Source organism: Eulemur rufifrons, chromosome 24, assembly GCF_041146395.1.
Source record: "Eulemur rufifrons isolate Redbay chromosome 24, OSU_ERuf_1, whole genome shotgun sequence".
NCBI classification, from domain to species: Eukaryota; Metazoa; Chordata; class Mammalia; order Primates; family Lemuridae; genus Eulemur; species Eulemur rufifrons.
This window is the reverse complement of record NC_091006.1, coordinates 35,102,886-35,116,113: the sequence shown is the minus strand read 5'-3', so window position 1 is coordinate 35,116,113 and position 13,228 is coordinate 35,102,886. Positions and strand designations below refer to the sequence as shown.

Genomic DNA, 13,228 nt, shown 5'->3' with positions numbered 1-13,228 from the left:
ACCAGAAATTGTTTATGTGTAACACAGACCGTGAAATCATTCAGTTGTCTATGAAACTGTACAGACTTTACTTATGGAAGTACACACTGATGCCTTAATCCTAGAAAATTGTTCTCATAATATGATTATTTATAGTTAAACAACTGATTACCACATTGTAGCTAGGTAGAAAAAGAATATAAAAGGCTAATTTGAACACTCAAGCTGGAAGTGGGCATCACAGACACAAACAGGTTAACATCCGTACCTCTTCGTATATTTGGGTATAATAAATAGATATGAGACAGATATGTAATTCTATAATACTAAAAACACTTGTTTATTCTACCCCACCACTTCCCATTATATGAAGTAAAAATACTATTTAATGAAAAACTCACCATATCTGTATCTGAGACAGGGCCAAAACTGGTCACGTAGATGTTAGTGAAGACTTCAGTAATACTGTCTGATATGAGAAAAGAGATTGAATATAGATATTATATAGTAAGAGTCACAAGAGAGAGAAGGAGTTGAGTACATGATATGGTTTGAAAGGTGTGTCATACATTAAGGAGTTTTGCATTTTACTTTCTTGTCAACTTTCACAACCAACAAAAATAGCGATACTGTTCAGTTAATTCATAGGTTCTCACCATCTTACATGCAAAATGCCTAGAAGTATTATGACATTCTTACTTGCAAACCATACTGTATTGGAACATCCTGTTCTAAGACATATTTCTCAGAATGAATAGTTTCTTAGAAACCACCTTAAGTGAACTTGTTTACGATAAATTTACCACCAGTACTAAAAATAATGTATGGTTATTGTTTGATATAATCCTAAACTGATGTTTAAATATTTCAGATGGTATTTCATCACGGTAAAGATTCAGTTTATAGATTGTAAATCAGTGTATCTTCTTCAAAAAACACAAGAATAGATTGTTAATCATTATAAATGAACATAATTTATACTAATATAAAAAGTTTTATTATTTAGTGACATAAAAATAAAATAAAATACTTTAATCACAATGAATTGCTTCTAAACAAGCTTGATTTTAAATGTACTTAAGAATGTCTAAAAAGCTAAGATTGAATTCAATTGCGCTCTAAAATTATGTAACATATTAACTGTAACTACAATTAACTGGATTGCCCTGGTGATTTAGATCTTTGATTTTAAATAAAGCCAAATGGTGATGAGGAGAAAAGCTAAAAGGATTTAAAAAGAAAAACTCTTTCAATGTTCTTGTAGGGGAAAAAATACATTATTAAGTATTAATTTCTATCATGAGCTAAATCCCTTGTCCACTGTCAAACCTGTAATTCTACACAAACAATACCATGAAATATTTTTCATCTTATACTAAACATTAATTTACATCCATTGAAGAGAGTAAATTGTATCTGGGATGTGAATCCACTAATCAGTGGTCCCCAACCTTTTTGCCACCAGGGACTGGTTTCATGGAAGACAATTTTTCCACCGAAGGGCGGGGTTGGGGAGGGGGGCGGGCAGGCCAGGAGCTCAGGCGGTGATGCCAGCGATGGGGAGGGGAAGAGGGGCTGTAATTGCAGATGGAGCTTTGCTGGCTCACCTGCCACTCACCTCCTACTGTGCACCCCCAGTTCCTAAATTTCATAAAAGACAATTATGGTGGGGGGGACGGGATGGGAGTGGGGGCATGTGCTGTGGAGCTCTGAGGCCAGGTCCCTAACAGGAGCAGACCAGGGGTTGGGGACCACAGCCCTAAGGCAGGAATAAAAACTACAAAGGACTTTGAACAAACAGAGTAGACTTTGCTTACTACAGACCAGGTACTCTTTAAAGGACTTGAAATATAATAATCTGTATGACAAACCTATGCCATAGGTTCTCTGTCATCATCCCTACATACCCATGGACAATGATGCACAGAAAGGTAAGCAAATTTAGCCCAGACCCAAAGCTAATAGAGTAAATTGAGCCAAGTGTTGGAACCCAAGTAATCTAGTTTCTAAGCTCACAGGCTAAACCAAAGCATTGCACCAGTCACTGATAAACTTGAAACTAAAAGTAGTTTCTTATTAACCTGTATTTCTATTCACCAGAATACCCTGTGCCAAAAGCATACTTAGCATTCCAAATAAAAATACTCATTCAACTTTAATTTATATACCATTTTATCCCTAAAAGTATATTTATGAAATTCTGTTATAGAAGCCATTTTAAACATAAGTATAATAGGTCATTAAGTATGAAATATCTGATTTCCTTAACTACTAAGTTTGACAGTTAATATCTCTGACATTTCACTTTGACACTTCCTTCTTTCCTGTTGTGAAGGTACATCCCTCAGTCTTTCAAACACACATTTTGGCTTGTGATTATCTTTCACATTTTTTGTGAAACCATGGCTAAGTAAAAAATTCATGTTATTTTTGCATGTGAGTTCCATCATGGAACCAATGCAGTGTAGACAGCTCAAAATATCATTGAAGTGTTTTGGAAGGATGTGGCTAATGAACTATGGTACATCCATGGTTGGAGAAGTTCCATTCCGGTGATTTTAATTTTGAAAGGGAGCCATGTGGGTGACCTGAGACCAAGATGGAAAATGATGAGCTGAAACCTGTAGTGCAAGTGAATCTATCTCAACCTACGCGTGAATTAGCAGCAAGGTTTGATGTTACTAGTCCAACAATATCGGGCCATTTGAAACAAATGGGCAAGATAAAGAAACTGGACAGGTGGGTACTGCATGAATTAAACTAGCATCAGAAAAAAAATCATCTTGAAGCTAGCCTTTCTTTGCTGTCACAACATAAAGGCGAACCATTTCTACACTGTATTGTTACATGTGATGAAAAATAGATTCTTTTTGACAATTGCAAGCACTCAGCACAATGGTTAGATAAAGTGCCAAAACACAGTCCAAAACCAAATATTCATCAAAAAAAGCTAATGGTGTCTGTTTGGTGGTCCAGCACTGGTATTATCCACTGTAGCTTCATGAAACCTGGCCAACTGATCACAGGGATGTCTACTGCAACCAATTGGACAAAATGATGAGGATGCTTACGATTAAGCAGCTAAGATTGGTCAATAGAGACAGGCTAATCCTCTTGCAAGACCACATGTCCCCAAAAACACCACTGCTCAAACCACAAAGGCTGTAATTGGAAACTCTCTGTCATCCACCATATTCACTAGACTTTGTACCAACTGACTACCACTTCTGCCAGGCTTTGGACCACTTCTTACAGGGAAAAATATTCAGTTCTCAACAAACTATGGAAAACACCTTTTGTGATTTCATCACCACTCACTCTCCACTGCTGGCATAAACAAGCTACCCTTAAGATGGCAAAACTTTGTCGAAAGTTTAGGCACACACTTTGATTAATTGTACTGCTTCTTGTTTGAGATATAATGAACTTTTGATTCAAAATCGGACATTTCATATTTAATGACTTAACATTTATGAAGGTTTTTGCAGCTACCCCTGACCCCAAAGACCTGCACGGGGTCAGCTTTCTGTGCATATAACTTGTATAGTCCCATAGGATTCTGTGTGCAGAAGAGTCTCATGCTTGGCTTAATGTTATCTTTGTGCTCTTTTAAAATTCTTAATTCTTTTTTGCACAAAGGGCCTTGTATTTTCATTTTGGATGGAGCTTTACAAATGACGTATCCAAATTCTATACACTCTTAGAAAGAAATCATGAAAATGAAACCTAAGTTTGTTTTTTTTTCCCTCTTATTCATACCAAATTAATCGTGCTATCACATTTATTCAATAAAAATTGAATAAAACTCTAGTTGTTATAGATATTAATCTAAAATGTTCCCGAGAAGAGAAAGTAAAATGTTAAGGTAGTTTTCATTCTAATAGAGGAAAGTTAAATTATTCTCCTTAGTCTAAGTAGTAAAGTTAGAGAGATGACAAAAACGTGTGACTATATTGATGCTAACGATCTGAATAACATTCACTATATGCCAAAGGGCAAACAAATGGTAAGGGAATATTAGTCAGTACCTAGTGGCTATAGAAGGATGTCAACTAAGAATGGAAAAAGAGAAAAAGTTAGCTTCAAAGTTGTAAGTAGTGAAAGAAACACCTAAAGAAGTAGAACATAGATATGCGAAGTTATCTTAAGGAAAGGAAATGGTTTCATGGACTATTAACTTCATAAACATAGCTCAAGATTGTATGCACTGGAGAGGATATTCTCCTGCTATGGAAGTTCACCAAAAGGAAAATCAGCAAGCTAAACACTGACCATAAATATTCAATAATATCTGAGCCTGGGAAAAGGGGATCCCTGGTAACGAGACATTAAGGATCTCAGTATGGATGGATGCACGGAGCTGTGAACGTCCAACATGGATTACTGAAATATTTTAGTGTGATGACTACAAACATTTGCTACATCTAACAAAACCTTCCAGGATTCTATTATCAAAATTCAATCTTGGATTATGATTTGGCTTTCAATATGAGCAGGAATGAAGGAAGGGAAAGGAATGGTGGGGAAGGGGGAAGAAAGAGAAGAGATTATATGCACACAGGCTGTTTCCAGATCTTGTGACACTGATTTGTCATAGACAGTTCATGGTATTTTCTGGTTACGTTTTGTCTTCCCATGAGGATTTTGTACAGAGTAGAATTGTGCTATTAATTCCTGTTACAATATTCTGATCCATGGGACACACGTATGTCACAGAGCAAACAGATGAACATTTATTCTGGTAGCAACCTTGGTGTTTGTGCATTTTAGGAACCTGAGACACTCTCTAAAGTCCTGATCACTTTTAGTGGACACATCAAGTTCTGTCCTCACTCAGAGCCTTCGCACTGGTTGTCACCTCTCATCTCCCATTTTTGGTTATTTGCTTCTCTGCATTTAAGTCTCGGTTTAAATGTTCTTTCTTCAGAGCAGGGGGTTCATCATTCCCCTTATCCAATGTACGTCCTCTTCTTTCATTATTTCTCTCCAATACTTTGTTTCTTTTTATAGGACTTTTTAGAATTTGCCATCATTTCCATGCCTTAATATTTTTTTCTTGTTTTTATGTTTTATGTTTGGTCTGTCTCCCCAACCAGGACTCAAGCTTCCTGAAAGACAGGGAATCATTTCTTTTCACTATTTTACCATGAGCGCTTAGTCCAATGTCTGTCACATGTTAGTTGATGTATATTTAAATAAATAAATCATTTTTCATTATGCTTTGTGTAGAACATCACTACCTTTTCCCCAAATGTTTTACTAACATTAAAAATGGCTATGCATAGCTGTTGCTACTCATAAGGAATAGACATTTGTCACTTGTGAAGGCAGAACCCAAACTCACCACTGACGAAGGCAGGTTGAAAGTCTAGGTCATGGATTCCCAGTAAAGTAGCAAAGTTAAGCAAAGGGAAAGAACATACTGAAGAAAGCACTGATTCTGTGCAAACCAAAACTGAACTGTGAAAAGGAAGCAGCTCTTAGTTGAAATATCCACCATGAATTTGCCTCACAATAATTGTTTATCAGCTACATATTTGGCTTTAGAAATACCACCAGTGTAATGGGCAAAAGTAAGGATTTTCTGTATACATTTCCACAGAGGCAAAATGCCATGAGGCTAATAACAGGTACTTTAGGAAAAATAAAGAATGCATGTGGCAAACATAGAAGAATGTATGATCCTCAAGAACAATCATCAAATTCATTATGGTGGTTACCACGTGGGAGAGAGGAAGGGGAATAGCTCGTAGATGCATACTGAGAGGCACCTAACGTGTTTCTAATCTTTTCCTTCTTTTAAAGTTGATCCTAGGCCAGGCACGGTGCCTTTAACTATAATTTCTGCACTTTGGAAGGCCAAGGCAGGAGGATCACGTGAAGCCAGGAGTTCGAGACCAGCCTGGGCTAACATAGGAGACCTCATTTCTACAAAACATAAAAACAATTAGTCCTGGGGACTTGGGAAGCTCAGGTAAGAAGAGCATTTGAGTCCAGGAGTTCAAGGCAGCAGTGAGCTATGACTGAGCCACTGCACTCCAGCCTAGGCAACAGAGCAAGACCCTTTATCAATCAATCAATAAGTAAATAATAAATGAATAAACAATTAAATAAAATTGATCATCAATTTTTACAAAATTTTAAGATTGGATGCAGGTGGTCTCTGACTAAGTCTTACTATTCTGTGTACTTTCTAAATTTTTAAAATACTTCATAGAAAAAAAAATAAATAAATGGCCCTGAAGGATATCCAAAATGAATATATAAATAATTTCAAGAACAGTTTAAATTAATTAATGAACAATTGCTATTCACTGGCTAACACAGCATACAATAACAATCAAAGCTTCTTTACAAAATCCTTTGCAAAACTATGAAAAAACAAAAATAATGCACAACTAAGCTTTAGATTCACTTAAGATAGGTATTTGAGGATTAAAAAGTGATTAAAGCAAAATGCCTGCCTGTGAAGGATTCACAGTGTAATAGAAAGGAAACATTAAAAATGTAGTGCAGTAAATGTCTGCTGTACCTGAAAGATAGTATACTGATACTCAGAGAAGCATGTTGGAGAAAGGCATCTAGGTGAGCTTCACTCTTTTGTAATTTTCGAAGGTCCTAAGCATCCTTGAAGCCAACAAGGTGCAGGGAGGATATTCCAGGTAGGGGAACTCCTTTGTGCGAAAGTCAAGACCCAAATAATTGTTTCATGAACATGGATAACAGTGTAGAGCATAGGATCAGGTTGTAGAGAAAGGCAGAGGTTGTATCAAAAAAGACCTGACGTGTCACATGATGAGAATATTGTCTCCATACACACGGCGGCAGGGGATTCACTGGAGGCCTCTGACTTGAAGAATTTCATGGCCAAGGACACGTTACTAGAAATGCCATGTTCCAATTAAGAGTGTGCAAGCCAAATCAACGGAGACAAGGCAATGTATTCAGTTGCAAGATGTTAGAGTAGTTAAGACAAAAAAAAAATATGAGATTGAGAATAGGAAAGGGTAGAAATCAAGGGAAGAATCTGCTTGTTTTTTTTGTTTGTTTGTTTGTTTGTTTTTTGAAGAGCTATTGCTGACATAGGCCCTTTTGTTTGACTATTAGAGGATCTTCAGAGCCTGCAAAGAAGCAGTTTGAGTAGAAGAGTAAAGGTATAAAACAAATAAAAATAAAGGGTTGGAAAGTAAATGGATCATGAGGACATGAAGAGAGCAAGTGGAAAAATATTCTTTTTAAAAACTAGTCAGAAAAGATTTTGATGAACTCATGAATAGTTCAAGTGTACTGGGTAATGTAACATACAATAGCAATCAAATTTTCTAAACAATTTCTAACATTTGGCAAGGGCAAAATCACGTCTTCTTGTAAATGACCGATGGACACTTGATATGCATATTCTTTGTACGGAGGAGTCTTCTTTCTCTTTCTCCCCCCCCCCCACACCACACACACCACACACACTACACACCACACATACACATTTTAAAATGTATTTTCTCAAGAAAGCTATAATAGTATAAGCAAGGTTAGAAAGGAAATCATAAAAATATTTCAGAGAATTTTTATGTGCATCACATGAAAGAAAAAATGAACTTGTAGGGGGCATCTATTGTTTGATCTAGGCAGTAAGTCTGTTGTTCTAGGAATGGAAAATTTTTCTCTAAGAAAATCCCATCTCCCCCAGTTCAGTGATGTGGAATCCAGGGAAGCTAACCAGAATTTGATTCACATTTAATGAACCAGACGAGTCTCTAAGCACACAATAATCTGTAGGAAAAAAAAAAAAAAAAAAAAAAAAAAAAACTCCTTTATCCCATACTTGCTTCTATTTTAGATTATTGCATCGGCCAATATCCAAAATTTATGGTGGAACAGTAGTGAAAATGAAATTTTACATTATTTTTTTGAAAATTCATGTTGATTAGAATATTTTCATGATAGCACTTCCCAAAGTGAGCTAACCACAATAGAGGGGAAGAAAATTCTCTGATTCTCCATGGTCCCAAGTGAGCCAATTACCTGACCCCTGTAGACATTTGAGACTGAAAATCTGGTAAAGTTACAATTTGCCACAAGCAGTGTCCTTTCTTCTCAGTTCCTATCCACAGAATTTTCCTTGGACGAATTCTCAGGCTTGAATTTTCTACGGCTAATCTCTCCATCCCTGCTTCTGACCTTTCAGTCTTACTATTTCCTTGGAGTCTAAGAGTTTAAATCGCTAGCTACTGAGAAGTGAAAAGGCTGGACCAGGTTTCTGATTTAAAAACGCTGCAAAATATATATACAGTTCCAAAATATATGTCAGGCAGTTAGGATGGGATGGAAGATTTTTTTCATAATCTACAAGGCTAATCAGGCTCATTGTTTCCTGTGGTTCATCATGGGTGGGAATATGGTTTTCAACTAACACAACTGAATATAGCAGTGAGTAAGTGAGTGAGTAAGTAGAATTGCCCTTCTGTTTTAAACTGAAACCTCTCCAAATCTCTCCTTGGCTCTATATGTTCATTTGTTTATTATCTTCACTGTGTGCTGGCTATATCTATAAATATAGGTAGACACAAGCCACATATGGCTATCTATATCGTATTTTAATTAATTAGGATTAAATGAAATTAAAAATTTAGTTTCTTAGTCACACTAGCCACATAGTATTCATAGGTGGCTATGGCTACCATACTGGATAGCACAGTTAAAGATGTCCATTGCCACAGCAATTTCCATAAGATAGTACTAGTCTATATCCTCCTATAGACGTTAATTGCCATAAAGACAAGGATTTTTGTTGGCACAGAAAAGTAAAGCCACAGCTCAGAGTAACCCGTGACACAGTGTATGTTCTTAATAAACCCTCATTGAATAAATGAAAGTTTACTCTTACTTCACAGAGTCATTTAAAGTAGACATAGCCTCTACTATAATAATGGAGCTTATTATAGCCTAATGAAGACGGATGCCATGCAAAAATCAAATAAATATGTAACTGCCGACATGATTGATATATGCTAAGAGATCTTATAACAAGAGAGCACTCCTCCTGAAAACACTTTCTTCACTTGGTCGCCAGGACTCACTTGATTTTATTCCAACCTCACTGGTTTCTTGTTCTCTGAGTCCTCCCTTCCTATCCCCATACCCTATTAACAGTGGAATGCCTAAACTTTCCGTTTTAGATCTTCTTTACTTACACTTCCTTCTTTGATGATTTATTTCATGCAGTCAAGTTCTCCTGAATTATCTATTTTCAGTCCAGAGCTTTCTTCTGAAATCCAGACTTCTACATCCAACTGCCTAGTTGGCATCTCCACTTGGCTGCCTACAAAATTTTTCAAACTCATCACCTCTCAAACAAAACTGACTTTCCTCTCCAACATCAACTGTACTTACAGCCTTCCCCACTGTTTTCGGTTGTTATTCCAACCACAAATTTGGTTTTACCCACAACTTCTCTCTTTTCAACTGTAAATACGCTCTCAAATGTATCTACAATCCAAGACTTCTCACCTCTACATTTTTAGGACTCCTAAAGCTACCTTCATCTTTCTATGGAAATACTGCTTACGCTCATCCACCCCTACAGTCTCTTCTTTTATTTAATATTAGATTTATTGAGATTGTAATTCATACAACATGAAGTACACTTTTTGAAAGTGTACAATTGAATGGTTTTTAATCTTATCACAGAATTATGCAACGTCATTACTTTCTAAATTTAAAACAATTTTATCATCATAAATAAATCCTGTATCTACTAGCAGTCATTCCCCATTCTCCTTTCTCCCAGGATTTGGCAACTACTAATTCAGGTTCTGTTTCTATGATTTGTTTATTCTGTAAATTTCATTGTAAGTGGAATCCATTCTATTCGTAGTTTGTAGAGAGTTTTTCTTATGAACAGGTGTTGGATTTTGTCACATGATTTACCTGCAGCTATTCAGAGGATCATGAAGCATTTACCCTGTATTCTGTTAATCTGGTGTTTTGTATCAACTTTTTTGTGTGTGTTTCAACAACTTTGCATTCTTGGAATAAATCTACTTGGTGTTGACATGTAAATTTTTACATGTTGCTGAATTTGATGTTTTAGTATTTTGTTGAGAATTTTTTGTCTATAATCATAAGGAATATGTGTGTATATAGATTTCTTGTGATGTCTCTGTCTGGATGTTGTATCACAGTAATACCGGTCTAATAAAATGAGTTGGGAAGTGTTCTGTCCTCTTCTATTTGTTTCAGAAGAGTTTGTGAAGGATCAGTGTTAATTCTTCTTTAAATGTTTGGTAAAACTTCATCAGTGAAGCCATCTGGGCCTGGACTTTGCTTTGTGGAAAGTGTTTTATTACTTATTCAACCTCTTCATTTATATATATCTATGCAGATTTTCTATTTCTTCTTAGTTTTGGCAGTTTGTGTCTTTCCAGGAATTTGTCCATTTATCTAGGTTATTAGTTTGTCTCATAGAAATGTTCATAGTATACATTTATTATATCAGAAAAATTAGTATTAATGGCCCTTCAATTTTAGTAATTTGAATCTTCCTCATTTTTTCTGGTCACGTTAGCTAAAGATCTGTCAATTTTGCTGGTCTTGTCACAGAACCACATTGTGGTTTATTGTTTCGTTTTTCTATTGTCTTTCTATTCTCTATTTCATTATTTTCCTCTTTAAAATTTATCATTTTATTTCTTATTTGAGATTCAGTTTGCTCTTCTCTTTACAGTGTGATAAGGTAGAAATTTAGGTTCCTGATCTGAGATTTTTTTTTTTTTGGTAGTATAGGCATTTATACTTAAAAATTTCCCTTGAAGCACGGCTGTAACTGCATCCTGTAAGTTTTGCTGTGTTACGTCTTTGTCTTCATTTTCATTCATCTCAAAGTATTTTAAAATTCCCCTTGTGGTTTCTTTTTGACTTATTATTTTTTATGAGTATCCTGTTAATTTGTAGTACATATATTTGTGAATCTCCAAAATTTCTTTTTGTCTTTGGTTTCTAATTTTAATCCTTTGTGCCTGAGGAACATACACTGTATAATGTTAATCCTCTTAAATTTATTGAGCTTGATTCCTGGTCTAACATAACCTGTCCTGGAGAAAGTTCCATGCACACTTGAGAAGAATGTGTATTCTGCTCCTATTGAATGTAGTAGCCTATTATCTGATAGGTCTACTTGATTTATAGTATTTTTCAAGTCTTCTGTTTCCTGTTGATATGCCTACTTATTCTATCCATTATTGAAAGTGGGGTACTAAAGTCTCCAAATGTTATTATTGAAACATCTATTTCTCCCTTCAATTCTTTTTTGCTATTTGTTTTTATATATTATGTCTTTTTCTTTTATATTACATATATATTTTCAAGTATATAACTTTAATTCCCTTGTTGTTTCTCTTACTATATTTTGTATTACTTTATTAATGGTTGCCCTGAGGATTACAAAACTAACAACTTAACTTAAAATGGTCTAGTTTGGATTAATATCAACTTAATGGTAAACAAAATTTGCTCCATTCATACTTCCTTCCTCATACCCCTCTATTATACAATTTTCATCATACAAATTATATCTTTATACATCTTAAATCCATCAATACTGCATAATTCTTGGTTTAGGTAGTTGTTTTTAAGTAAGATTGAAAAAAGTTACAGATAAAAATACATTTATACTGTTGTTTATATTCAGCTATATATTTATCTTTAGGGGAGCTCTTTATTCCTTTGTGTGACTCACGTTACTGTCTAGTATGTTTATTTCAACCTAACAGATTATGTTTAGTATTTCTAAGGCAAGTCTGCTAGTGACAAATTCTCTCAGTGTTTGTTTATCTGGGAGTGTCTTAATTTCTCCTTTACTATTGAAGGATAGATTTGCTGGATATAACATTGTTGGTTGACAGGCATTTGCTTTTAGCAATTTAAATACACCACACCACTGCCTTCTGCCTTACATTGCTCCTGTTCAGAAACTATTTATCTTGTTGAGGATCCCTTGTATATGATGGATAATTCCTTTGCTGCTTTCAAGATTCTCTTTTATCTTTCTGTAGTTTGACCATGATATGCCTAGATGTGGATATCTTTCAATTTATCCTTTGGTTTTGTTGAGCCTCTTGGATGTGTACACATTAATATTTATCATTAAAATTGGGAACTTACCAACCATTATTTCTTTAAACATTCTTTCTGCCACTTTATCTCTCCTTTCCTTCTGAAAATTCCATCATGTAAATATTGGTATACTTTTTGTGTCCTATACGTCTCTGAGGCTGTATTCACTTTTTTTTAAATTAGTTTTTCTTCTGTTCCTCAGAGTGGATACTCTCAATTAACCTTTTTCAGGTTTACTGATTCTTCTCACAGTTCAAATTTGCTATAGGATTAGTCTAGTAAACTTTTTATTTCAGTTATGTTTTATATCTAGAATTTCTATGTATTTTTTGAAAAATACATAATATTTTTCTCTGTCAATATTCTATTTTGGTGAGAAATTGTTTTTATACTTTTTTTTTTTCTTTAGACATCATTTCCTTTAGTTGACTGAACACATTTAGAAAAGCTTATTTAAAGTTGATGACTAGTAAGTCTGGTATCTAATTTTCCTAAAAGACAGTTTATATTGATTTATGTTTTTTTCTGTATATGGAGCATACTTTCTTGTTTCTTTGCATAAGTCAAACATTTTTGTTGAGAACTTGAAATTTTGAGTACTAAAATATGACATAACTCTAAAGATGAGAAATCTCCCTACTCTTCAAAGCGTGTGTGTGTGTGTGTGTGTGTGTATGTGTGTGCACGTGTCTACTGCTGTCTGTTGCTGTTGCTATTTTTTGTTTAGTGACTTTATAGGACTGTTTCTGCACGGCCTATATTTTTTAGTCCGTAATTCAAATTTCACCTTCCTTCCACCCCTAGTACTTTGGATCTCCCTTATTTGGCATTTAATAAGTATTAACTTATTTAAGTCTTTGCTCAAAAGTTACTTTTAAAAAAAGCCCAAACTGGATACTGTAATTCAAATTTCACCTTCCTTCCACCCCTAGTACTTTGGATTCCCCCACCCATGCACTTTCCCATGGTAATGTTAACTTTCAACATTACCTGCAGTTTTCTCACCTATCATGCACGTTGTTTAAAATGAAAACTCCAAGAGAGCAGGGATAGGTGTGTCTGTTTGGTTTACTGATATGTCTCAAGAGCAAAGAATAATTTCTGGAACATAGAAGGCTCTGAATAAATATTTGTTGGG

The 13,228-nt window shown here is 35.1% G+C and overlaps 1 protein-coding gene across 4 annotated transcripts in view; it reads right to left on the bottom strand.

Annotated features, from left to right (window-relative positions):
• The window catches only part of GABRA2 (gamma-aminobutyric acid type A receptor subunit alpha2), a 123,472-nt gene that overhangs the window by 63,363 nt on the left and 46,881 nt on the right, over positions 1 to 13,228 (bottom strand). For all 4 annotated transcript variants that reach the window (XM_069457308.1, XM_069457306.1, XM_069457305.1 and 1 more), the window contains one exon: positions 381 to 448. In XM_069457308.1, the coding sequence (XP_069313409.1) occupies positions 381 to 448 (68 nt within the window). The remainder of the gene's footprint in view (positions 1 to 380; positions 449 to 13,228) is intronic.